This window comes from Heptranchias perlo, chromosome 27 (genome assembly GCF_035084215.1).
Source record: "Heptranchias perlo isolate sHepPer1 chromosome 27, sHepPer1.hap1, whole genome shotgun sequence".
Classification (NCBI taxonomy): Eukaryota; Metazoa; Chordata; class Chondrichthyes; order Hexanchiformes; family Hexanchidae; genus Heptranchias; species Heptranchias perlo.
The window spans coordinates 13,157,537-13,184,771 of NC_090351.1; the positions used below are offsets into that span (position 1 = coordinate 13,157,537).

The following is a 27,235-nucleotide window of genomic DNA, read 5'->3' on the forward strand; positions in this document are numbered from 1 at the left end:
GTGTGGAGGTGCTCGTATTGCTATATACGTGCAATCAACTGCACCCTGTACACGTGGGAAGCCCACTGCCCTCTCTGTCTGGCTGAGGTCGTCCATGGGGAAGTTGACATATTTCGAGGCCCTGCAAAACAAGCCGTCGGTGACCTGCCTGATGCACTTGTGTGCAGACGACTGAGAGACCACGGCAGGGTCACCGGTTGTACCCTGGAATGATCCGGAGACAAAGAAGTTGAGGGCAATGGTCACTTTAACATGAGATGCTGCCAGGCGCAGGCGGGAGCAGCTTGGCATGAAGGAGGCTGCAGATGTCTGCGACCCACCTGGCAACTCACTCTCAGCCTCTGCATGCACTGCTCCTCAGAGAGGTCCAGGAAGCTGAGCCTCGGTCTATAGACCTTCTGATGAGGGTAGTGCCTCCTGCAACATCGCTCCCTCTGTTGTTCCCCTCTGTGCTCTTGTGCAGGTGCCTGTGGTGCAGCACTGTGTGGTGGAAGTGCACGCCATGCCTGGCGAGGATGGTGATGTTCCTCATCCTCGGATGTACTGGCGAATGCAGCCATCGCGCCCTCCCCCATCCTGATGGTGTCAGTTTGAGGGGGTCCGAAAAGTTGAAATGAGTGCAAACAGAACAATTCTGAGTGGAAACCATGAATTTTCAGTCTAAGCACAAAGATCTCCCAGCCAAAAGTTTGTCTGAGAGAACTGAGTGCCCTGCTGCAATAATTCACCTTTTATCCCCATCTGTCAAACAGGCATTTAAATGCCCAAATGGCTGCCGGCTGAAACACGACTCGTTCACCATGGCGTGTTTCACACTGCACGGGAAACACACTGAGGCAGCGTTGAAATCGGTTGCCTTCACTCTTAATTAGATTCATGTACATTTCAAGTAGTTCAAGGGAATGGCGCGAGCACCCAGATGACTCTGGGTCGTGCACATTCTTAGGCGTGTTGGAGCCGGGATTTCTGCCCGCTCCTGGAAATCATGACTTTCTTCACCCCCCCCCCCCGGCCCCAATGTACCTGCAGTTCCGTTTCAAAATCAAACCCAAAGTCTCAGTTAAATTAGAGTGGCGCATTATTGAACCATGCCCCACACAAACTTTTAAAAATTGAATTTTTAAAATAAATTATTCATTTACATTCGAAGTCGTCACGCAGTAGTAATAAGAGTCACAGAGGTATGCAATACTGGTACTTTATTAAATTAAGACGCCGAAGTGAAGAGTCAAGATTGAAACGAGTAGGAGAGAAAGTGAGAAAAATCAAGACGTCGTGGTTAAATAAGAACATAAGAAAATAGGAGCAGGAGTAGGCCACACGGCCCCTCGAGCCTGCTCCGCCATTCAATCAGATCATGGCTGATCTTCGACCTCAACTCCACTTTACTGCCCAATCCCCATATCCCTGGATTCCCCGAGAGTCCAAATGCTGGCAGACTTGGGTTTTAAAAGCCTGAAGATCATAGGAGGAAAGGAAGAGAGAGGGAGGTAAGGACTTCAACAGTTTTGAATTAAAGGAGGAAATGAAAGAAAGAAAGAATTTATCACGACCTCAGGATGTCCCAAAGCACTTTACAGCCAATGAAGAACTTTTTAAGTGTAGGAAACGCAGTCGCCAATTTGCGCACAGCAAGGGCCAACAAACGGCAATTTGACCAGATAATCTGTTTTATTGATTTTGGTTGAGGGATAAATATTGGCCAGCTGGGGAGCTGTCTACAGTGCCTGCTGAAGCCACTCACTGTGCTTGCTTTGTTTCATTGCCTTATTATGAAGGAGGTGCCTTCCCTTGTACAGACAACTGCCAAGTTACCTTTGTCAACCTAAAATGCGATTCTTCCAAGAAAGCGAAAGGTCGACGGACTCGCAACCCCCCGGGCAAAGAAGTGACCCGCATAACACTGGACTTTGAAGCGGAGATAAGAAAGGAAGATATAACAGGTGAATGAAGATTCTTTTTTAGTTGTTTTTTAGTTTTCTGCAATTTAAAATAAAAAACAACGAGGGTCCCCTTTAAGAGAGTTTATCTGGGGACTAAACTGCAGTTGAGGGAGGTCCTATGTTCGATTCTGGTCTGTGTTGGGCTAGCCAGTCTCAGCCAGGATGGCAATAAGCCTGGTACAGCTGGCCTCTAGTTCAGGGATGAGAACGTCAGCTAGGATTCCCCACTCCCGATCGCTGTCCTCTGCTGGGAGTGGGCACAGTAAGAGAGGCAGACTTGGGCTCGGCGCTCATTAGCTCCTGCGGTCATAAGTACCCTGACGCCACTCACCGTACGGGCTCACAGTTAAATAGTGGCTACCTGAGCAAGATCCTGCAGGCTTCCTGACTCCCGTGGATCTGGGAAAACCCACAAGGATTCAGGGGGGTAGATAATTGGCAACAGCAAAAAATTGTTCAAGTCTGCGCAGGATAAATTTCACAACTGGCTCAGGATTTTATCTTTTGTAGAAAAAGCTGGGAACACACAGCAGCTCGATCACACCATATGTGGAAAGATCAGACCATTAGCACTTCAGACGTGGACTCTTCTTCGGTTCTGATGAAGGGGATGAGCCCAAATTGTCCACTGTCTGTTCTCTCCACAAATTCTAATTGACCTGCAGTGTTTCCAGCTTTTTCTATTTTTGTTTGTTTTCCAGTATTTTGCTTTTTATTTATCTTTTGTAGCCTGACCTATACACAACATTCAGTATGAGTCTGGCTGGATCAGCCTATGGTGCTTGGCCTCCGCCATTCCCTTGTGTAGTGAAGCTGCTCTGTCGATTATAAAGCAGTTCAGTTTCACCTATGATTAGGAACATAGTTGAGAAGGAATTTGCATCCCAAAATGGTTCACATCAATTGAAATATTTTTGACATGTGCTTACTGTTGTTATGTAGGCAAACACGGCAGCCAATTTGCACAAAGCAAGACCCACAAACCACAAATAAGATGAATGACCAGTTAATCTGTTTTTGGTGGTGTTGATTGAGGGAGGAATGTTGGCCAGGCCCCCAGGAGCACTCTGTGCTCTTTGAATAGTACTTTACATTATGTCTATCTGAATAGGCAGACAGGGTCACGACTTAACGTCTCATCCAAAGGTTGGCATCTCTGACAGTGCAGCACTCCCTCAGTAGTGCACTAAAGTATAAGTCTATAGATTATGCGCTCAAGTCTGAGAAGGGGGCTTCAGCCCACAACCTTCTGACTCAAAGGCAAGAATCGACGCAAGCTTGAAACTAATGTCATTTATACTTGTGTATTACATTCTCTTTAATGCAGACAAAGTGCTTTATAATAGACTACCAACACTAAAGATTATAGGTATGAATAAACACTCCAGGACCCAGCTTAGTTGGACAGTGTGGCTGTACCCAGCCTGACCATAGCTTGTGGAAATCAAATTACTTGATATTACTGGATTTTACTGTCAAAATCTGTTCTTGTATAGATCCAGCATTTACGGTGATATTGTAATCTCTTTAACCCACTCAAATTTATATATAGGACTGAATAAAATGTCCTGTAGATAGTATTAACCTACCTGCAGGTTTGAAAGAATGTCGGTCACAAAACATGTCAGCAAGAAGTGATTGTTCTTCTAAGAGTATTAGCAGTGAGTTCAGAGGGCAGGGGAGGGATTAACATGCCACAGTCCTCAGAAAAGCAATAAATTCTTGCATGTTAACTGGGTTCAACTGTGGTGGAGGAGGATGGGGGGAGCATTGAAAATAGCAGCAGATAGTTCTCTGTAATTTTCATTGATGACGAATTTGAGTAATTTCAGAGACTTGATGAAGAATGCAGCTTTGAAATTATTCAAAATGGTAACTGGAAAATATAGGACAGGTACCTCCACAACTGACCTCTGTTCACGTGAGGTAATCAACTTTGTCCCTTTAAATTTGTACTTTAGTCATGGTGTCCCAAGGCCAGTTGCTTAATATGCTGCTTGTAGTTAAAGCATCTCATTCCCAATTTATTGTCATACTCTGTCCTCCTTCTAAATTGCACTTGCTTAGTTTAAAGATTGATTGAGTTACCATCATTCCTTGTAAATTAGCTCCTAAATCAAATTCTTGCCCGGGTAAAATCGAAAAGCATTGTAATATCCTAGTACTGGATAATGAAGCATTGATAAGCTGTATTACACCTCCAGCATTTCAAATGGGCTGCTGATGGCTCAGTTCGGCTGTATTTGATAATATTGTGATTTGCTTAAAATTGCTACTAATTCATTTAACCAATCTGGAAAACCCAGGGAGTCATAAGAAAAGGTTTTGCGCATTGATATCTCATTCACTTAAGCAGGCTATTGGCTTATCAGGTATACATTAAAGCAGGCTTCAATGCAGTATATACGCATCTAAGGCGCATGTTCTACTACACATACACAGACCCATTCTCTCAGACACCAGCAAGGGCCTGTAATGTCATAAATAGATATATGCAAAAAATAAAGGGGTGGGAAAATTCCACCTTTCATTTTATTCTACTTTAAAGCACTTTTCAAAAATAGAATAAAATGCTGAAATTGCTATTAAAGTATAAATTTTAAAACAATAGGTCACATTTTCTCATGTACAGAAGGGAACTTTAAATTATATATAAACCACAGTAGGCATTTTATTCTTTCTCATTTACAAAGTAACAGCCAACATTGTGCAATTGTGTTTGCAAATATTTAGCAAAAACTGAGGAAAATATCCTCCCAGAGATGGAACACATGATGCTGAATGAATATAGTGCAAAATGATCCCCTTGCTCTGCACTGCAGTAGTTCACTTTAACTTTGTTTTGTGCTTTTCACGACGACAACGACAACAACTTGCATTTATTTAGCGCCTTTAATGTAGTAAAACATCCCAAGGCCCTTCACCGGAGCGATTATCAAACAAATTTTGACAACGAGCCACATGAGATTTTAGGACAGGTGACCAAAAGCTTGGTCAAAGGGGTAGGTCTTAAGGAGTGTCTTAAAGGAGGAGAGAGAGGTAGAGACCGAGAGAGGTTTAGGGAGGGAACTCCAGAGTTTAGGGCCTAGGCAGCTGAAGGCACGGCCACCAATGAAGAAGCAATTAAAATCAGGGATGCGCAAGAGGCTAGAATTGGAGGAGTGCAGGCATCTCGGAGGGTTGTAGGGCTGAAGGAGGTGACAGAGATAGGGAGGGGTGAAGCCATGGAGGGATTAGAAAACAAGGATGAAAATTTTAAAATCGAGGTGTTGCCGGATCAGGAGCCAATGTAGTCAGTGAGTACAGTGATGATGGGTGAACGGGATTTGGTATGAGTTAAGATACGAGCAGCAAAATTTTGTTTACGGAGGGTGCAAGGTGGGAGGCCATCGGAGAACATTGGAATAGTTGAACCTAGAGGTGACAAAAGCATGGATGAGGGTTTCAGCAGCAGATGAGCTGAGGCAGGGGCAGAGACAGGCGATGTTACGGAGGTGGAAGTAGGCGGTCTTAGTGATGGAGAGGATATGGGGTCGGAAGCTCAGCTCAGGGTCAAATCGGAAGCCACAGTTGCGAACAGTCTGGTTCAGCCTCAGACAGTGGCCAGGGAGAGGGATGGAGTCGGTGGCTAGGGAACGGAGTTTGTGGTGGGGACCTAAGACAATGGCTTCGGTCTTCCCAATATTTAATTGGAAGAAATCTCTCCTTAAAAATATTGGATGACGGACAATCAGCATGACCATTCAAAAGCAATGGAGGGTTAGGGTTAGGGTCAAGAGAGGTGGTGATGAGGTAGAGCTTTGTGTCGTCAGCATTCACATGGAACCTGACAAAGAACGTTAGTGCTATGGAATAAAGCACTTTCTAGTTCAGGCACCTAGTGCCATCAAGTACTCCCATGTCAGCTGCAACATAATTACATGCACAGAAAAGCTCTCTCTACTATGCCTCAGCAAAGTCCCTGAGGAGCAACCCAGAGTGCACCAGGGTGACATTTTTGCCCGTTTTGCATGCAAGCCATTCTTTGATCTCGATTTAGGGGCAACTTTCAGCTATGGCCTCTGTTCACTGGGAACTAGATTGAGATTGTCTCAGCTCATTCACTCCGGCTGCTGCCCAGCTCATTCACTCCAACTCACTTTAACAAAATGAAAACCATTCCTTGCAGACAGCTGCAACATTAACTGTCTGAGGCAGAAGATGGAGAAGAAACTGAAATCTGCGATTAAAACTTTGAAAAAATCAATCAACCAGCAGCGCTTCCACATTCGCTTCTCTGGGACGGAGTACGAAGTGGCAAAGAAATTGGCAAAAGCACCTGAGAAACAGGAAGCATGCAACATCGGGCAGGAGTGGATGGACGGGAGATGTGGTAAGTGTGTAGGATGAGTGAGGTGGCAGCTATTCATAAAGCTTGGTTTGCTGTATGAAGTGAGGGAATACATGGAGCGAATTTGTTTGTAATTTTCTGAATTAAAATTAAACAAAATACCTACTTTAGAGAAGTCGCTGCAGAGTTTTATCACATTGTACTTGCAGGAGAGCACAAACACGGGAGCTAGCAATACGTGACAATAAACAACTATGTAGAGCACAAGACAGATTGCTGCATTTGCGACACTTAGGTGTTGCATCCTCTTTGCGACACTCATGCCACTCCCTCATTATTGACCATAAGAACTTGGTCAGACTCCCAGTTTGACATCCTGAACAGACCGATAACCTTGGTTTCAATCAGCTTGAGGTCATCTGTTCCACAATAAATCTTTTATATCCTTGTCCCTCAATCATTAGCTTTACTACAGTAACATATCTGATTCTTCAAGCAGCTTCTTAAAATATGGGATCCTATTTAGGATCAATGTCCCTCTAATAGTTAATCCAATTTATTTGCATGAACTACCCATTGCCCTCGAATACAGGACCTAGTATTAAAATTTAAAATATTTTTGTAAATTATACATGAAAAGAAAATATGTGTACTTTGAAATTTAGTTGATGTATTAAAAAAGTAAAAGGGACAGATTCCTTATTAATCAGAGAGTGGATGGATATGGGCTTAATAACAAGGCGTGAGGCAGATGAAAATGGACATGTGCTTCCTGCAAAGGGCTCAGCAGGCTTTTCCAACAAGTAGCTGAGCCGTACAGACTAGAAAGGTCCCAGATTTGGACCCTGTTATGTGCTGTTAGTTGATGTTAGCCGGGCAGTGATCAAACCCTAAGCACCCTTGGGTTGGGAAGTGGAGGAATTAATCAAGGTTTCTGCTTGATGGCTCTCCAGTGACACCTTGCTGGAAGTGTATGTACATGGACGTAGGGTGAAGACAGAATTGGGCCCAGCCCCCTGTGGTCAAATAATCTGTCAACATTTACTGTCCAGGCTCACACGTAAACAAGGGCCATTTACGCAAGGTCCTGGAAGATGACTGATGTTCTCCACCCAGCAGATCAACACTTTGAGGAGAGGAGAGCTGAGGAGTGAAGACTATTGTTAAACAAGACAGCTCTAAAATACTGGAGGGAGAGGGGAAAGCTTAATGGGTTGATTGGCCTTTTCTCATTTGCACTCATTCATTATATAAGTGTAAGGGCATAAACTACCTTGTGCGCATTATAAATACAAAGGAGAAAGAACTGTGTATATGTGAGAAATGCAAGATGAGTGGGCAGGCACCAAATGTCTTTCTGTAAGGAAAAGAGAGAGAGAGAGAGAGACATTACTGGCAGTCCCAGCACCTTTTAGAGACTAGCTACCAGATCGCTAGCAGTGGTCTGGGAGCATGCTGCCCATTTCCCCTCTCAGCAGCAGAGGTGTTTGGCCTAGATGGATTGAAGATGGGAGAATAATTTACTAAGATAAATACATGAAATAAAACTGTATAAACTGGTAACAAAACTAATCAAACTTAGTTAAAATAGCATTGGTATATTTTATAAATTGAACTCAAAACCTAAACTCAGACATACAAATAAGCATACGTTGCACTACTGAAAATGAGGACAGATAGTTTGCCCTTACTTTCTTTTGGAATATGTTGGCAGGCTGTATAGAGCAGGACCTCCTAATGCACTTACTAGATGGGGTATCCTTACTAAACCTTCTCTGAGTCTTACACTGCCCCAAGGGGATTAGATTTCAGTACATCACAGAAATTATTTATGAAATATATAATTATTTGAATAAGAAAAGAAATGATTACGTTATTTTTGGCCATAATATAAATAAAAAGGAATTTCGGTGAATTGCTCTTTTGCGATTCCTCACCAGCACTTTTGTTTCTCAGTTAGCTGCTCATCGGGATCCTTCTACCATGGACAGCAGGAGAAATGCCTTCCATGTCCTGCTGGCACCTACCAGGAAAAAGATGGACAGTTGTCATGTGACTTATGTCCAGGAACTGATGGACATGGTCCAACTGGAGCACGTAACATAACTGTATGCACGGGTAAGTTAACTGTGTGTTATCTGTGAATCTGCATGTGGCAGTCTGTAGATATCAGTATGTTTGGTGTAGGTGCTAGGGAGTGTGGTTGTATATGTATGTATTTGTGTAATTTGTCCTCTGTGTGTGTGTGTGTGTGTGTGTGTGTGTGTATATTTTGATCTATGTTTAGGCATTGAGTATTCCTCATAAAGGAATTCTCTACAGTGCTGTAAATGGAACATATATCATAATATCATTGTAGGTACAGCACTGGAGGAGGCCGTTCAGCCCATCGTGCCTGTGCCAGCTCTTTGAAAGAGCTGGCCAGTTAGTCCCATTCCCCTGCTCTTTCCCCATAGCCCTGTAAATTTTTCCCTTCAAGCATTTATCCAATTCCCTTTTGAAAGTTACTATTGAATCTGTTTCCATCACCCTTTCAGGCAGTCCATTCCAGATCATTACAACTCGCTGCTTAAAAAAAAGGTTCCTCATGTCACCTCTGGCTCTTTTGCCGATCACCTTAAATCTGTGTCCTCTGGTTACCGACCCTTCTGCCACTGGAAACAATTTCTCCTTATACTCTGTCAAAACCATTCATGATTTTGAACACCTCTATCAAATCTCCCCTTAATCTTCTCTGTCAAAGGAGAACAACCCGAGCTTCTCCAGTCTCTCCAAATAACTGAAGTCCCTCATCCCTGGTACCATTTTGGTAAATCTCCTCTGCACCCTCTCCAAGGCCTTGACATCCTTCCTAAAGTGTAGTGCCCAGAATTTGACATATTACTCCAACTGAGGCCTAAGCAGTGTTTTATAAAGGTTTAGCATAACTTCCTTGCTTTTGTTCTCTATGCCTCTATTAATAAAGCCCAGGATCCCATAAGCTTTTTTAACAGCCTTCTCAACATGTCCTGCCACATTCAAAGATTTGTGTATATACACCCCCAGGTCTCTCTGTTCCTACACCCCCTTTAAAATTGTACCATTCAATTTATATTGCCACTGCTCATTCTTCCTACCAAAATGTATCACTTCATAGTTCTCTGCATTAAATTTCATGTATCTACCCATTATCTACCCATTTCACCAGTCTGTCTATGCCCTCCTGAAGTCTGTTACCATCCTCCTCACTGTTTACTACATTTCCGCGTTTCGTGTCATCTGCAAACTTTGAAATTATACCGTCTATACTCAAGTCCAGGTCATTAATATTGATCAATAAGAGCAGTGGTCCTAATACTGACCTTTGGGGAACACCACTGTATACTTCCCTCCATTCTGAAAAACTACCGTTCACCTCTACTCTCTGCTTTCTGTCCCTTAGCCAATTTTGTATCCATGCTACTACTGTCCCTTTAATACTATGGGCTTTAATTTTGCTAACGTGTACATTATATGGCACTTTATCAAATGCCTTTTGAATGTCCATATGCACATCATCAACCGTACTACCTTCATCAACCCTCTCCGTTACTTCATCAAAGAACTCAATCAGGTTAGTCAAACATGATTTTCCTTCAACAAATACTTCCACATTTATACTTAGTGACAACACCAAGTTCTCCCAGATCAGGTATAGGACCCAACTAATGCAACACATAACTTCATTACATCCTCTCTGCACCGTAACTTTTTTCCATAAGGGGCCCTTCAGCACTCAAAAGCGTACTTTCTGTTACAGTATCTTGAGGGACTCTGCACATTTCCAATGATGAACACAGTAATTTACAAATGCATGCAGGAGGAAACAGTCAATGGGTTACAAATGCTACTTTATTTTTGTGCACAGTAGGATCCAGCACAACCTGTCCAACGTCAGCTAAAGTGTGAACAAGAGCCATGGTGGGTCAGAACACCTCAACAAAACTTTCTTTGACCAAAATAATTAAAGCCAAACTAAGCCAGCCTAAATGTAGATCTGCCTCAATGCTGTACAATAAAGTGCCCCAGCCCCGGATGAGTGTGGCCTGTGGCTTTGGATTATGTCCACCGGGAACAGGATTGAGATTGTCTAAATACATTTTAATTAGTGTTCTTAACCAATACCACAACGGAAACCGTCATTCCATCTGTCTAAGTTGAATTCAAACGCAGATCTTAGAGGTGAAAGGGCAACACAACATCCATTTCATCACTCAGTCCCAGAACTTGGTTTATAAACATTGCCTTTGGTCCAGAGCATTTTGATTTATGTTGTTTATTTTAAGCAGGTCTGGTCAGCTCATTTAAAGCCTCTGTTGTTATTGTTGATGTAGGTCAGTGCAGTCCAGGACATTATTCGTCAGATGGGTTTCAGCCATGCCAGTTATGCAGTCGAGGCACATACCAGCCTGAGCCAGGTCGAACACTGTGTTTCCAATGTGGAGGAGGATTGATGACAAAACACGAGGGAGCTTCATCATTCCAGGACTGTGACACTAAAGGTGAGTGAGGAAAGCTGGTGAACGGGAAGCTTCTTTTTAAGTTTTGTATTAACATATAATAAATGACAGTGTACTCCTTGGAAATTTAGATTAATCGCTGATACTGGAGCACAAATTCTACAAGTCCTGTATTTAACTTGCATCAGAGATTTCTTGAATACCATTGAAAAGCTGTAAATATAAAACTTTTTCACCTGACAATTTTTTTCCTTGACAATTTTTTCCTTTCCTCTCCTTAGTACCTCACTCAAGGGTAGTTTCTCATATATGAACCTAGACAGCGGGCTATTTTTTTATTCGTTCTTGGGATGTGGGCGTCACTGGCAAGGCCAGCACTTATTGCCCATTCCTAATTGCCCTTGAAAGGTGGTAGTGAGCTGCCTTCTTGAACCGCTGCAGTCCGTACAGTGAAGGTTCTCCCACAGTGCTGTTAGGAAGGGAGTTCCATGATTTTGACCCAGCGATGATGAAGGAACGGTGATATATTTCCAAGTTGGAATGGTGTGTGACTTGGAGGGGAACGTGCAGGAGGTGTTGTTCCCATGTGCCTGCTGCTCTTGTCCTTCTAGGTGGTAGAGGTCGCGGGTTTGGGAGGTGCTGTCGAAGAAGCCTTGGTGAATTGCTGCAGTGCTTCCTGTAGATGGTACACACTGCAGCCACTGTGCGCCGGTGGTGAAGGGAGTGAATGTTTAGGGTGGTGGATGGGGTGCCAATCAAGTGGGCTGCTTTGTCCTGGATGGTGTTGAGCTTCTTGAGTGTTGTTGGAGCTGTACTCATCCAGGCAAGTGGAGAGTATTCCATCAGACTCCTGACTTGTGCCTTGTAGATGGTGGAAAGGCTTTGGAGAGTCAGGAAGTGAGTCACTCGCCACAGAATACCCAGCCCCTGACCTGCTCTTGTAGTCACAGTATTTATGTGGCTGGTCCAGTTAGGTTTCTGGTCAATGGTGACCCCAGGATGTTGATGGTGGGGGATTCGGCGATGGTAATGCCGTTGAATGTCAAGGGGAGGTGGTTGGACTCTCTCTTGTTGGAGATGGCCATTGCGTGGCACTTGTCTTGTCTGGTGCGAATGTCACTTGCCACATATCAGCCCAGGTCTTGCTGCATGCGTGCACAGACTGCTTCATTATTTGAGGGGTTGCGAATGGAACTGAACACTGTGCAATCATCAGCAAACATCCCCATTTCTGACCTTATGATGGAGGGAAGGTCATTGATGAAGCAGCTGAAGATGGTTGGGCCTAGGACACTGCCCTGAGGAACTCCTGCAGCAATGTCCTGGGGCTGAGATGATTGGCCTCCAACAACCACTACAATCTTCCTTTGTGCTAGGTATGACTCCAGCCACTGGAGAGTTTTCCCCCTGATTCCCATTGACTTCAATTTTACTAGGGCTCCTTGGTGCCACACTCGGTCAAATGCTGCCTTGATGTCAAGGGCAGTCACTCTCACCTCACCTCTGGAATTCAGCTCTTTTGTCCATGTTTGGACCAAGGCTGTAATGAGGTCTGGAGCCGAGTGGTCCTGGCGGAACCCAAACTGAGCATCGGTGAGCAGGTTATTGGTGAGTAAGTGCCGCTTGATAGCACTGTCGACGACACCTTCCATCACTTTGCTGATGATTGAGAGTAGACTGATGGGGCAGTAATTGGCTGGATTGGATTTGTCCTGCTTTTTGTGGACAGGACATACCTGGGCAATTTTCCACATTGTTGTGAAAAGGCCAGTGTTGTAGCTGTACTGGAACAGCTTGGCTAGAGGTGCGGCTAGTTCTGGAGCACAAGTCTTCAGCACTACAGCCGGGATGTTGTCGGGGCCCATAGCCTTTGCTGTATCCAGTGCACTCAGCCGTTTCTTGATATCACGTGGAGTGAATTGAATTGGCTGAAGACTGGCTTCTGTGATGGTGGGGATATTGGGAGGAGGCCGAGATGGATCATCCACTCGGCACTTCTGGCTGAAGATGTTTGCAAACGCTTCAGCCTTGTCTTTTGCACTCACGTGCTGGACTCTGCCATCGTTGAGGATGGAGATGTTTACAGAGCCTCCTCCTCCCGTTAGTTGTTTAATTTTGCACCACCATGCACGACTGGATGTGGCAGGACTGCAGAGCTTTGATCTGATCCGTTGGTTGTGGAATCGCTTAGCTCTGTCTATAGCATGCATGTAGTCCTGAGTTGCAGCTTCACCAGGTTGGCATCTCATTTTTAGGTACGCCTGGTGCTGCTCCTGGAATGCTCTTCTACACTCCTCATTGAACCAGGATTGATCCCCTGGCTTGTTGGTAATGGTAGAGTGAGGAATATGCCAGGCCATGAGGTTACAGATTGTGCTGGAATACAATTTTGCTGCTGCTGATGGCCCACAGTGCCTCATAGATGCCCAGTTTTGAGCTGCTGGACCTGTTCTGAATCTATTGCATTTAGCACGGTGATAGTGCCACACAACACGTTGGATGGTGTCCTCAGTGCGAAGACGGGACTTCATCTCCACGAGGACTGTGCGGTGGTCACTCCTACCAATACTGTCATGGACAGATGCATCTGCGACAGGTAGATTGGTGAGGACGAGGTCAAGTAGGTTTTTCCGTTGTGTTGGTTCGCTCACCACCTGCCGCAGGCCCAGTCTGGCAGCTGTGTCCTTCAGGACTCGGCCAGCTTGGTCAGTAGTGGTGCTACCGAGCCACTCTTGCTGATGGACATTGAAGTCCCCCACCCAGAGTACATTCTGTGCCCTTGCTACCCTCAGTGCTTCCTCCAAGTGGTGCTCAACATGGAGGAGGACTGATTCATCAGCTGAGGGAGGACGGTAGGTGGTAATCAGCAGGAGGTTTCCTTGACCTGATGCTATGAGATTTCATGGGGTCCAGAGTCAATGTTGAGGACTCTCAGGGCCACTCCCTCCTGACTGTATATCACTGTACCGCCACCTCTGGTCGGCCTGTCCTGCGGGTGGGACAGGACATAGAAGAGTCTGGGACGTTGGTTGAAAGGTATGATTCTGTGAATATGGCTGTGTCAGGCTGTTGTTTGACTAGTCTGTGGGACAGTTCTCCCAATTTTGGCACAAGTCCCCAGATGTTAGTGAGGAGGACTTTGCAGGGTCAACTGGGCTTGGTTTGCCTTTGTCGTGTCCAGTGCCTAGTGGTCCGTCCAGTTTTATTCTTATTATGACTTTTTTTAGCGAGATTGTACAACTGAGTGGCTTGCTAGGCCATTTCAGAGGGCAATTAAGAATCAACCACGTTGCGGTGGGTCTGGAGTCACATGTAGGCCAGACCGGGTAAGGACGGCAAGTTTCCTTCCCTAAAGAGCATTAGTGAACCAGATGGGTTTTTACGACAATCCAGTAGTTTCATGGCCACCATTACTGATACTAGTTTTTTTAAATTCCAGATTTTATTTCGTTAATTGAATTTAAATTCCCCAGCTGCTTTGGCGGAATTTGAACTCCATGACTCTGGATTATTAGTCCAGGCCTCTGGATTACGAGTCCAGTAACATAACCACTATGCTACCGTACCCTTGACTGCAGGAGGCATCATACCCAAGCCAGATGTTGTCCTTGCATAACATTCTCACGCATGCACTTTCCAGCAGGAGTCACTCAATACCTACCAGAAGCAGAAAGCCTTGCTGATTTTCTTCTCCCCACCCCAGGATTACTGAAACCAGTTGCAACGAGTTTATCACCAACTCACTGAGATCAGCAAATTTGATACTGGCCAGGAATAGAACATGGGACTCTGTTGCTCAGTGTGGCTCAGCTGCACACTTGGTAGTGCATTTATCAACTGAGCTATTCGAAAGCTGTCATTTCTAAGTTATTTTATCTTTTACCCCTATTTTAAGGTCCCCAACACACTATTTCCCAGCCGAGAGAGTGCGCAGGCAATCTGTTCACAGGCCTCTGCCAATGGTGCTCTCATATGACCAACATGAAAGTGGTCCAGGGTTGTCTAACCAATGTTGCCCCCCTCTGCAAGAAAATGGCTGATCTCCACATGCAATCTTTTCATTGTCCAATTAAACGGTTATAAGGACACAATGTGAATGATAAGAGATAAGTTTTGATAAGAGTTGTATTCTTTTCTAAAACCTTTGGCCAATTTTTAGCATCAGGCTAAAATGTGTGTGATTTATGTGGCACTGCATTTACTTGACATCAGTGGGAGCTCTGTTATCGTTTGGAATCCTCTCATGCTCATATAATACAAGTTCAAAGAATGAACTGTAAAGTTGAAAAAGATAAATACACATAGGGCAGTTCCCTTTTAAATACCAATTGTATGGGGTATTGGAGATTGGTTCTTGCCTTTACTACAGGAATGTACTTTGTGAGTGCAAGAAAGAGGAGCAAATTTCCAAAGCCAATACCCATTTAATTTAAAGGAAATTATTAAATCAAATAACAGCAGTGAGTGACTTTTCTATATATGACATTGATGAATGATCATTATAGAGGTGGTTTTAGTGATTGAATGTTCTAGATGTGACATTAGTGTTTGGATGTTCTAGATGTGGCTTTAGTGAATGAGTATTCCCAACAAAAACTAATAATACAAACAGGATTTCTCCACAACATATCTGAAAATTGGTTGAACACTTGGCACCAATTTTTGTATTTGCTGATAACCATTAAAATGAGGTTTTTTTTAAAAAAAATGTGGGTAAATTCCCTTGGTAAACAAATATGGGACATGGTCTGAATAAAAACCTCTGCAGTCTTGAGCAGTCAAGGAATCCTGACTGAAGCCAGAGTCTATTTTTGGTCTAACAGGACCTTTATTGAGATTCTTTGGTTCTAAACGATGAATAGATTCAATGTTGGTGTGTCATGGACAGTTGTGTTTGTAATTGTGACACTGTTTTCAAACTCCCACAGTTCAGTGCTCTCCAGGCCATTATTACAACACAACAGTTCACCATTGCATACGATGTACCTTGGGCACCTACCAGCCAGAGTTTCGACAGAATTACTGCATCGCATGTCCTGGCAACACCACTTCTGACTTTGATGGGTCAACTACAGTCCGACAGTGCAAAAGTAAGACCCCACTTGTATTTTGGGAGCTACAAGAAAAAGCCCACCTGACAGCACCTCCATCCCTAACATCATTGTAACTCTTACACAGTCCTAAGGCAACTACGACCTCAGAGAACCTTCTTTATGTCTTTTAGTTTGAATGTCTACTTGACGTCGATACAGGTGGTTTGTGGATTGGAAAATGTGCAGAGTATTTTCAGAGTAACGAGTCTGAGGTATAACTGTTGAAGTGCTGATTGCTCGCACCAGATTAGGATATAGGTCAAAGCTGGTTCCAAATCAAAACTGAGTTTTATTGGAATTACCTTGGATCTGAATTTGTCCAGTTCATTTCATTCTTTATGAGAATATACTTTTTTGAGAAAATATGTGATGTGACCATGTCAATCTTAAGACGTTGAATTTTCAATGAGTTGGAAAACTGAGTCTAACATTGGTTTTCAGACAATGAAAACCAAGTATTTTAGAGTTGCCCCCATCTCTAAGCTATGGGAGACAGGTGAAAGAAGAACACAGGCAATTACTATTTTATATGTGTCGTTTTGTGGTTAAGTGCTAATATTACAGTAATAAAGCAAATCATTGCTTCCTTAATGGCTCAGCTGATTAAGACAATGAGTAGCTGAGCCAAACATACGAGGAAGGTCTCGGGCTTGATCCCCAGGCTGTTGCCATGTTAGCTGATCTCGTGTAAACATTACAAATGGCCTTAGCACTCCCAGGTTAGAGGGAGGAAAATCAACCTTGGATGTGCTGAGTTAGTTGATCTGCACTCAACTAGCCTCATTCTCCTGCTAGCCTGGGGTGCTATCAGCTAGGCTTCTGCCCTTGATAGCTTTCCAGTGGCACCTCCTGTAAGTGCCCTTCTGTGGACATCTGGTGGGGACAGGGTCAGACTGCATCCCTGTGGTCAAATAACCTGCTGATGGTCACTGCCCAAGCGCTCACATGAATAATACCCACTTGGTCGAAATCCCCATTGAAATGTACCTCAGCACAAACTTAAGCTGGCCCAAGGAGATAGAGATTTCCCTGGACTGGCCAACAATCTAAGGGTCCAGGAAATATGTTGCTTCTGAGACTCTAGCTCATCTTCAGATCAATTATCCATTCCACATGTCTCCTTCCTACAGATCGTCAGTGTGGCGGGGAACTTGGGGAATACACAGGCTACATTGAATCCCCCAACTATCCCGGGAACTACCCAGCAAATGTGGAGTGCACCTGGAATATTAACCCACCTCCGAAACGGAAAATCCTGATAGTGGTTCCTGAAATCTTCTTGCCCATTGAGGATGACTGTGGAGATGTTTTGGTCATGAGGAAAAACTGTGAGTATCCCAAATGCTTTATACTGGATGCACGCGCCCCCCCACCCCCCCCCACTTCATTCCACCTTTGTTGGAAGAAGGTTCATCTGCCTCGGCTCTAATCTCCCTAAACCCCTCCACCTCTTCTCTTTCCCCTCTACACTGTTAAAACCTTCTCCACCTATCTATTCGACCGAGCTGTTGATCATCTTTCCTAAACTCTCCCTCTGTGGCTCCCTTATTAACTATTTTTTTTCTTCACACTTTTAAAGCGCCTTTTATATGCTAAGGGTGTTGTATAAAGCAAGTTGTTGCTGAATGTGAAAGCTTAAACCAGCGCTGATCTAGCAATGTGACACTAACATTCATCAGAAATTGCTACTGGACTGATTCAGCCTAAGTGTTTGCTTTGAATCGCACAGGATATTTTTTCTCCTCTCCACTTCTGGCCAAGTACAGTTTTCTGACCATTGGTGCTTTAATTATCTCACCCATTGGCCATTATTCACATGAGCTTCGACAGTGAGTCTGATCAGGCTATTTAATTACAGGGTTCATTGTAGTCAAATCTGAACCTATCCTCACCCAACATCCATACAGATGAGTCTCTGGGTAACGATCAGGATCTTTCCCCAACTCGGGTGCTGAGGCCATGTGTAGCGCCTTATCTGCTGTCTGGCAGAAATCAGCTAACTCAACACAGACCCAGGACCGAACCTGGGATGTTCCTGATCTGTATGGTTTAGCTATTCACTGGATAAATCTGCTGAGCCATCAGGGAACACAATCTTAAAAAAAAGAAAGACTTGCATTTATATAGCGCCTTTCATGATCTCAGGATGTCCCAAAGTGCTTTACGGCCAATGAAGTACTTTTGAAGTGCAGTCACTGTTGTAATGTAGGAAACGCGGCCTGCAAATTGCGCTGAGCAAGGACCCACAAACAACAATGTGATAATGACCAAATAATCTGTTTTAGTGATGTTGGTTGAGGGATAAATATTGACCAGGACACCAGGGAGAACTCCCCTGCACTTCTTTGAATGGCGCTATGGGATATTTTACATCCACCTGATGGATCCTTGGTTTAACGTCTCATCTGAAAGACAGCACCTCTGACAGTGCAGAACTCCCTCAGTACTGCACTGATGTGTCAGCCTTGATTATGTGCTCAAGTCTCTGGAGTGTGGTCTGGAATCTAGAATCTGGCTTGAACAAAGAGCATGAAGCTGAATGGGTGTAAACAATTCCTCACCGTTATCAAGAACGTGAAAATGGACTCATTGATGCCTCAGTGGACAAACGCACCACGGTGTGGTACTGAGCCATGAGAACAGGAAGATCATAGATAGGATCCTTTTGTCAATCTAAGTTAGCTGGGGCAGCAGTAGAGCACTAGAATTGGTCCCCTGTTCCCAGGCCACAGAAACAAAAACAAATTGTCCCGTGACCCCGTGCTGGAAAGGGTGTATGGATGGATGGCGGGTGAGGAGGAAATGGAACTCGGCTATGATGCAATGTGTCGTCCTATAGCCTGCCAGCATTCACGGTATGGGCTAACTGGAAGAATGGCTACTTTGTAGAGTACTGGAGGAGCTGTCGCCATTTGTAGAAATTTGCTGCCTGAACCAGGGCCTTCAGGAGAGAAAGCGAGGAAATAGTGGGAGTAAGAGCATGAAAAAGAAGTGTTGGTTTTTAACCTGTCTGCTTTTTCCTGTCTTAAAGGAGACCATTTATAAAATTGGAAAGTGCTTTCAATGGAATTTTTTTTCTTAATTCTGGAATTTTATTTATAGCTTCGCCGACCTCAATCACAACATATGAAACCTGCCAGACCTACGAGCGGCCAATAGCCTTCACTGCCAGGTCCCGCAAGCTGTGGGTCAACTTCAAAACTAATGAAGCAAACAGCGCCAAAGGGTTCCAGATACCTTATGTCACCTATGATGGTGAGTGAGCCTCATGATGTGCTGTATTACAGATAGCTGCCATGATTGGTGTTGTGCACATAACCAAGATCTTAAGTGTTTCACAATGCACTTTTTGCAATGATGCGGTTGTATCACTAAGGCAAAAATATGATAACTCCATTGTAAACATACACACTGTGCTGCACTTCAGAAAAGGCTGAAAAGGGGAGATTCTGGCACATTAAGGAGCAGAAATAGGGCAGGGGGCAGAAAGAAAAAGATATGGACAGTAAAAAGGTGAGAAAAGAGGAAAAAATATACACAAGTGGAAATTTGCTGAAAACATTAATCAAGGTTTGTACAAGAAAATTCCGTATCTTTATTAAGAATTACAAAATCTGCATCAACAGCTTGGAATCCAGGGCCAGTTGTTTTCCTTGTTCACTGATCTTGAATCAGGAACTCAGGAGTATTATCTTTTAAATCCCTTTCTGCTGTACATTGTTAGCTCTCTTCTCTCCCCTCCCCCCACTGTGATCTCTCCCTCCCTCCTCTCTGGTCCTCTATACAGCTGGCTTTCCCACCCGGCAGCCAGCCAGTCTCTCAATCTGGTTGGCTGCAGGGCGGGAAACAGAGTGAAAAAAATTCTAATGGCGTCTTGCCGTTAAATTCGGCAGGATCGCCACCATTCCCTTATTTCCGGTTTTCCGGGCCGCTGACCGGTGCTCCTGCTCCCTCCCCTCCTCCCTATAAATATCAGGTTTCAGGTCAATGACCTTTCAAATATTGGAAGTTGTTCTCTCATGCTTGACTGACTTTTACATTTCTTTGCTAGAGGACTATGAGCAACTTGTCGAAGACATTGTCCGAGATGGTAGATTATATGCTTCAGAAAACCATCAAGAAATTTTAAAGGTAGGTGATTTATTCATTTGAAGTGCCTAATTATCTGGACTGGATGTGATCCACAAAACAATATCAATACAGTTACACACGTTCTGGGAACATTGGCTGTGTAATTGCCAATGAGATCTTATGAAAATTAGTAGATCACCCGTATTGTTTTAAGTGGTAAGTCAGAGAATATGGTTTCTCACTCTTGCTTGTCTCTGTTGCCTTCAGGTTGCTATTCCTCTCTGTCTCTTCTCTTCTGCTTCTGCCCTCCTTTCTTTTCCCTCCCCCAATTCTTTTTCCTTCTCTCTCCCTCCTCTGCTATTCTCTCGGGTGGGAGGTGATGGGTGTGGAAAGGAGCCATCAATCACTACAGGATGCATGAGGGATGCACTGAAAATGTGACCCTCAGCAGTTCCTTGCCCATCCCCTCCCCCAAACACTCGTGCTTCTGCCCACCATCTTGCCCCCATCATGTCCCTGCCCCCACTCCTAAATATGTGGTGCCCATTTTTTGGTCGTCCCGGGTGACTGCCTAAAACAGGTGTTGGTTATATAGTTAGTAATTTCTACCCCTTTGTCTTTCTTTCTGTGTCTCCTTCTGTCTGTCTGTTTCATAGATGTTAGCAGTTAGAATCTCTGTCTCGCACATGTAATGAATTAGCACTGACTCTGTCATCAAAAAACAGATGCGTTAATTAACCAGCTTCAAAATTCAAGTGGTGTTTTTTTTGAAAATGGAACAATTAGCATGAAAAATACTCACCCTTTCGCCTTCTCTCCTCCCTCTCACCCACTCACTTTCCTTCCCCTCTTCCTCTGACCTTCTCTCCCTTTCACCCTCCTTCTCTCTCCCCTCCCCTCTCTCCATCTCATCCCTCCTGTGCTCTCTCACTCCCCTTTCCTCCCCTTCCTCTCCCACTTCCCCTCTCCCCTCCCCATCTCTCTCCCATTCCTATCTCTTCCCTCCCCTTCTCCTCTCCCTCTCCCCCACTTCCCTTCTCTTCTTCTCCCTCTCCCTCCCATTTTATACCACCCTCTCTGCCTCTCCTTTTCTCCCCCTGCTATCCCCCTTTCTCCTTCAGCCTCCCCTTCTCTCTCCCCTACCCTCCCTCACTCCCCCACTTCACTCCCCCACTCCTTCTGAGGGCCTGCAACTCAGCGTCGTTGCAGGGAGAATAGTGGTGGGATTTCCATGGCTGATGTTCGGTACAGTTGGCGGTGCCAAGCTTTTGCATGCCACTGGGTCATGAATGAGGAACTTGGACTGTGAGCCGGCCACCACAATAGTCCTGCGAATTGTTGGATGGAGGTTAGGGATGGTTGACGACAAAACTTAGGCTGCAAGCGAAGTATGTCAGGGCAATGGCATGGGGAGAATCTTCAGCAGGATTGTAAGGCTCTAGTGATGCGGGGCCATGTTGATGGAATTAAATAGTTTATTATGAGGTATAAATTGTATTTTTGGCAGGGATAGAAACATGTATGGGACAGTATATAAAAAAAAGTCACCTTTACTGAGATGTCCACCGTGCTCCATCAAATGGATTGGTGCAGCACCATCTGGTGGCAAGTGTTAGGAATTGCATTGACAGTTCAGAAAAAGGACTTAATAACAGCTGATTGCCACAGAACATCAGGTGGAGTTCTGCTTAAGTTATTCAGTCACGTAACGTGATGCTCAACGGCAAGTACAGGATTTTGGTACCACACACCGTTTTTAATATATAATAGGCATCTGATAAATAGTCCCAACATGCAAAGTATTTGTTTTTGAGTGATTTTTTTTTTCAGTGGAACCTTTAATGAATATTAATAAATTGTAGATAATTGTAGATCTCTTGTGGTGTTGCTGACATTAATCTGGAAGCTGGAGCACATTTGTAATGTGTAACTGTTAGATCAGGTTGAACCCAACCCTTTCTTATCCATTTAAGATGACTGCTCAGTTACTTTCTGTGGGGAAGTAGGCTAAATAGGCAAATTCAGGTAAGAAACTGCTTCTAAACATGTCTGAGGTCAATTAGAAGCAAATTGTAGCTGTTTATAAATGTCTAGCTTCAGGTCTGAAGAACCCAGCATGAAATGAGTGGCTATCTTTTTTAAGTCTGTTTTGCATCAATAACAAAGTGTGTTATCTGGAGAGTGACAAAGCATGTAATATATAATATTAGACACGGAATGGTATTACATTATGATTTTTAAAAATCTTACAGGACAAGAAGCTGATCAAAGCTCTCTTTGATGTACTGGCACATCCACAAAATTACTTCAAGTACACAGCACAGGAGTCCAATGAGATGCTACCGAGATCTTTTATCAAACTGCTTCGTTCCAAAGTTTCCAGCTTTCTAAGGCCCTACAAATAGCTTGACAGGACAAAGGCAATAAAATGACCGACTGAATTTTATTTTTACAGCTTTGTAACCGTAATATTTCACTATGCTGACTTTTTTTGTGGCTTTCTTCAAAAGGATCCCAGTTCATACTTCACTGTACGTTATTTATAGCTCTCAGTCCATCATAATGAAGACTGTTCATTCCTTATATTTATGTGTACGCTGGTATATATGACTGCTGGGAGCACATCCAAAGCCTGCTCCGTATGCAAGCATACTTTATGCACTAGGACTTTCTGTCTGCATTGTGTGTTTTTTTTTCCCTGTATAAGAAAAGAAAGTGCAATGATTTCTTTCTCCTGTTGGATGTTTGAATGGAAGTTTTTTCTACAGAAAGACGACAATATTTATATCTGCAAGGAAGCCTTTATCGTCTCCACTGCAGTGTAACTTGATACCACCCGCAAATCACATCATAATGAAAAGTGACAGGATTGCAATGTTGACGCATTAATAATTTTGGAATTTATTTGCACTTGAGAATTGTATTTGAACATGTACAAAAGTTTGGATTTTGTATTGTCATTTTTTTTAATTGAATTGAGATATTCACAGTTTGTGTTGTTTTTTTCCTTATTTTTTTATGCTAGTTTGTCCCCAGTTTCTCATGATGCTCGAGCTTGTATCAAACAGTACAACTGCGAAACAACCATTTGTTTTAACTCTAAGGGGCTTAAGAATCTCCAAGAATTTTGAATTACAAGTATAGTTCTGATGATGTAAACACTAGCTCTTTCGGCCCCAACTTGGGTTGATGGAATATATATTATCATTTTTAGTGCAATTTTGATCATTTTTTTTTCCCAATATATAAAATATAGTTCATGTTTTTCAGACAATTTATTTGTTCACCTCATCATCTATATTGAGGTGCAGGTGGGAACACTACAATACAAAAACTAATTTCAAGATCCTGAAATAAAACATGTATCATGCATTAAAAATAGTGCATATAATGCATCCTCAGTAAATGTGTAATTGTTTATAGCTATTGAAAGAAATGCATTTTAATGTGTAAAATAGAAGACCACAATGTAAAATAATCAATCAGTAGAGGCCCCATAATGGGAGAGCAGTAGAGGTCCTTCATTACATTAGAACATTAGCAGGTACTGTTAAGTAAATATCCAGAACCACTGAGAGAAGGAGACATATGGTGAGGGACAAATGTCCAAGGCCCAGCATGTATGACATGTAAATACCCCAAAACTATGGTGGTGGGATCAATTCTGGGAAAGTTTTTGAAGGTATCGAGCAGTACTTTTTAAAAAAAAATTCTCCTGAATTGGCTTTTTCCTCACCAATAACTACAATTTGAATTTTAACCAAAGGAGATGATTCCGAATGAGGAGCAAAACGTGACCTTTAGTCTGGACAAGGAGTTAATCATGGAGGGAGTCACAACACATCACAAAAGATCAGATGGAGCAAAAGGCACAGAAGGAAAACTAAGGTTTCTATATAGAGGGTTGTTTTTTTTGTGTGCCGATAATTCTGCCCTTGGAATAAGGGAGCCAGATTTGGGAATGTAGACGCAGCAAGCTGGCACACGGATATCAGTCTCCTGTAATCTGACCTAGGCAACTGCTAACCGTAAAAGCACCTGGTGTTATTTGGGAGGCGGCAAACTGCTTTGTTTTAGCTTTAACAAAGCTGGAAAGTAATCTGCCCCAAGCTCATTGATCAAATGGATTTTCCAGCCTACTGGAGAAGGGGAATTAGATTTCTTTGTCCCAGAACCCCTGAGGACTTCTTTTCTGTAACTTCATTTCCCAAATAGTTGCCAGATTGGATTCTTCAATGATTAATGTTTTGTATCTGAATACTGGTCTTGCATTTAGTAACCTTCATCCCTGGAGTTTTGCTAACACCACACCTGGCCTATTAACCAATTAGAGTAAATTAGGTAAAACGTTTTAAGGAACTAACAGATTTGTTAATTTAAAATAAATCTGAACCAAAAAACCCAATCTACATCATTGCATAGCACAAGCTAAGTGTAATTTGATATTCAAATTACAAGAAAAACCTGCAAAATATGCATGTAGCATTATTAATCCTTGAACACATTTTATATTAATTGCCATTTATTAATCATAAAAACTGAGTTGCAGTAAAACTGACTGATCCCATGAACATTGCTATCTGGAAATCAGAAAACAGTTTTTTAAAAAAAATTTGCTTCCTTTTTACATTAAAAATATTTTAATGTCTGCCGTTGGCAATATTATCTTGTGAACACTCAATGTGCTCATATCAAATTCTCTGCTATTTTAATGAGGTGTTAACTCATTAATAAGAAATTAAGATCAACAGTAATTTCTACCCTTTAATGTCTACAAAATCTCCATTAATATGTATTCTACGTTTCTCTTCGATGACAGGTCTAAAGAATTAGCAAACTAACTATATTAAATTCTATAGGAATGTTTTAGTGTGCCATTTGGGAACTGTGATTAGAGGGCACCTTCACGTTGTGGTCAGATGCCCAGTGGGAATTGAATTGAGCTGCTCAAACTCATCTTGCTTGGGACCCAAAACAGCTATCAGAGACAGAGAAAGTAAAACTTTCAACCTGTTTATTTGGGTTGGATTGGAACACAGGTCCCTGAAGTTAAAGGACAGAGTGTCTCACTGTACTGAGCCCACTAGCTGGAGTGTTAAGTACTTCATTCCATTGTAGTGTTTAAGTATTTCTTTTACTTCATTGTGACTGGTGTGGCTTATGTTTGCACAAGGATATGAAAACACTATAAAGCAGATGTTTTATAAGGATAGTAACTATTAGCAGGGTTCTATATATTTTTTCTATGTTACGTTATTGTAGTGATTTCAGAATACACTAAAGCCATGTTTAATTTACAAAGTTCATTCTATAGTGAATCCGGCTGCTGTTTCAAATCTAGAATGAACGTTGTTTTTTTTTAAAAACACTGCAGCAGGCAATGTGGAGACTCGGCTCTTCAGCTGCAAGTTTTATGCCAATGTGACTTCAGCGTGCTGGGATGGTTAATGGCATCCCAGTATCGCTCTTGAACTTCTGTCCTTCTGTTTGCTTGGCAACACAATTCAAAAAATAAAATGAGATTAAAAACATTGACTGACAAAATAAGTCATTTAACTTTCCTAATGCTAACAAGAGAGGAGTCAGGTGTGACAGATGTCACTGTTGGCATCCATCCACAAACACAGCAGCTCGAGCATCTGTACCAGTCTGTGCCAGCAGAGCTGGCCCACTGCAAGCAACAGTGTGTGGAGGGCTGCTAACTGTCTGCTTTTGCACCACAACAGTCCAGTTTTTGAAGAGGGGTATCTGAAATAATTCTAAAATGTAAACCGAACAAGTCTGATTTGTAAAATAAAAGTCTTTTTTTCCACTTATGTCTTTGTCTTATGATGTGGAAATTTTAGTTATAAGATTACTAATGTTTCCTACTAAATTTCATCAGCAACGAAGCAAACAGCAGAACTGAAGCCGCCATCTCAGCCCCACTCCCCCGCTGCCGCCGCATCCCTATTCTGCTGTCCGTCTGGTTTTGGACTTTACAAAATACGGCAATCCAACAGTAAGTGATGGGGAGGAGGGAGCATCTCTGACTGGTTTCGACTTTCCTATCTGTAAACAATGCTGCTTCAATCTATCCTGGACAGAAGTGTAAAAGGGACTTTTTTAAAAAAATAAGTATTTGATTTCAAGGCACTTAGGGGGAAAATGTTACCTACTGTTTGCTTCAAATGGCTCTGTAAATGAAAAGGAAAAACACAAATGTTAGTAAGTCAGTGACAACTGGACTGCAGTGGATCAAGTGCACATATTGCTTAACCAGGAAGTGGCTATTTCTCATTGTATTCATTACTTCCAGTATCAGATGTGTGTACAAGTACGGTTCACACAGTGTAAATGGTAACACTTATATCTACACGAGAGATAAATCAAGGCCATCTTTTCCATTACCTCCCATAACTAAATTCTCCTTTCAAACCGTCAGCTCAAAGCGCACTCTTGATGGTTTAGTGGGTAAATCCACTATGTGGAGGTACTGAGCCACACGGACCAGAAGCTCTTGAGTTCATCTCCAGTCCATACTGAGTTAGCTGATTACAGCTGGGTCAGTAACTGAAGGTGGAAAAATCAGCCACTGGTCTGGTCCCTGCTGGAGAGTCTGCCTGTATGGATGTTGGGTGAGGACATGGTTGGACTCAGCTGTGATGCCTTAAAAGCCAAATAGCTTGGTCTGCTGGTGGCCCGTGGAAGTGTACTCCAGCAGAAGACAAGAAAATTGTTTTTTTTTTAATCAGTTCCCTTGGCATGTTGGATAATTGTTTTAAGTGCTGCATTTACAGGAGCTGATACTGAAACCAATACAGATTACACACTGCTAGATGTGAGAGAGTCGTTGCCCTTTACTCTGTGTGTACTGTAACTTCTCCAGGAGATCCAAAGTCGCATTTTGTAATACTTTGAATAAAAGTAGTTTTATAAATGTACTCTTTTTAAAAAAAAATAAGCAGTGTTAAAAATTACAAAAGGTTTTGTTTCTGTTTCATGTTGGCACAATAAAAATTCCTTTACTCAAATTGCTTAACAAATGATGGTTGAGTGAGAGCGGGTTTTGCTGATACTCTGAAACTTGGAACTGAGCAGGATCCATATTTGAAACGTTCTTATTTTCTTGTGTATTGGGACTGCAGGTCACTGCATAGAATTACAGTTTGCCTGACCTCCATCACACGACATGCTCAGTGACAAAGAAATTACACTTTTGGTATTTGTGAATATTCTGTTGGCTGTGCAATACCTGATCCCATTGGGTGGAATCTCCCACGGGGGCATAATCGGGAAGTTACACCCAAAATTGCGCCCAATTGGTCAATGACTACACCT

General features: G+C 43.0%; 1 protein-coding gene across 2 annotated transcripts in view; it reads left to right on the forward strand.

Annotated features, from left to right (window-relative positions):
- The window catches only part of LOC137344412 (signal peptide, CUB and EGF-like domain-containing protein 3), a 286,841-nt gene extending 259,913 nt beyond the window's left edge, over positions 1-26,928 (forward strand). For both annotated transcript variants that reach the window (XM_068007356.1, XM_068007358.1), the window contains 9 exons: positions 1,779-1,943; positions 6,112-6,315; positions 8,230-8,391; positions 10,626-10,793; positions 15,680-15,841; positions 16,975-17,172; positions 18,947-19,099; positions 19,896-19,975; positions 22,168-26,928. In XM_068007356.1, the coding sequence (XP_067863457.1) occupies positions 1,779-1,943; positions 6,112-6,315; positions 8,230-8,391; positions 10,626-10,793; positions 15,680-15,841; positions 16,975-17,172; positions 18,947-19,099; positions 19,896-19,975; positions 22,168-22,320 (1,445 nt within the window). In that variant the 3' untranslated portion in view covers positions 22,321-26,928. The remainder of the gene's footprint in view (positions 1-1,778; positions 1,944-6,111; positions 6,316-8,229; positions 8,392-10,625; positions 10,794-15,679; positions 15,842-16,974; positions 17,173-18,946; positions 19,100-19,895; positions 19,976-22,167) is intronic.
- Positions 26,929-27,235: the final 307 nt, after the last annotated feature.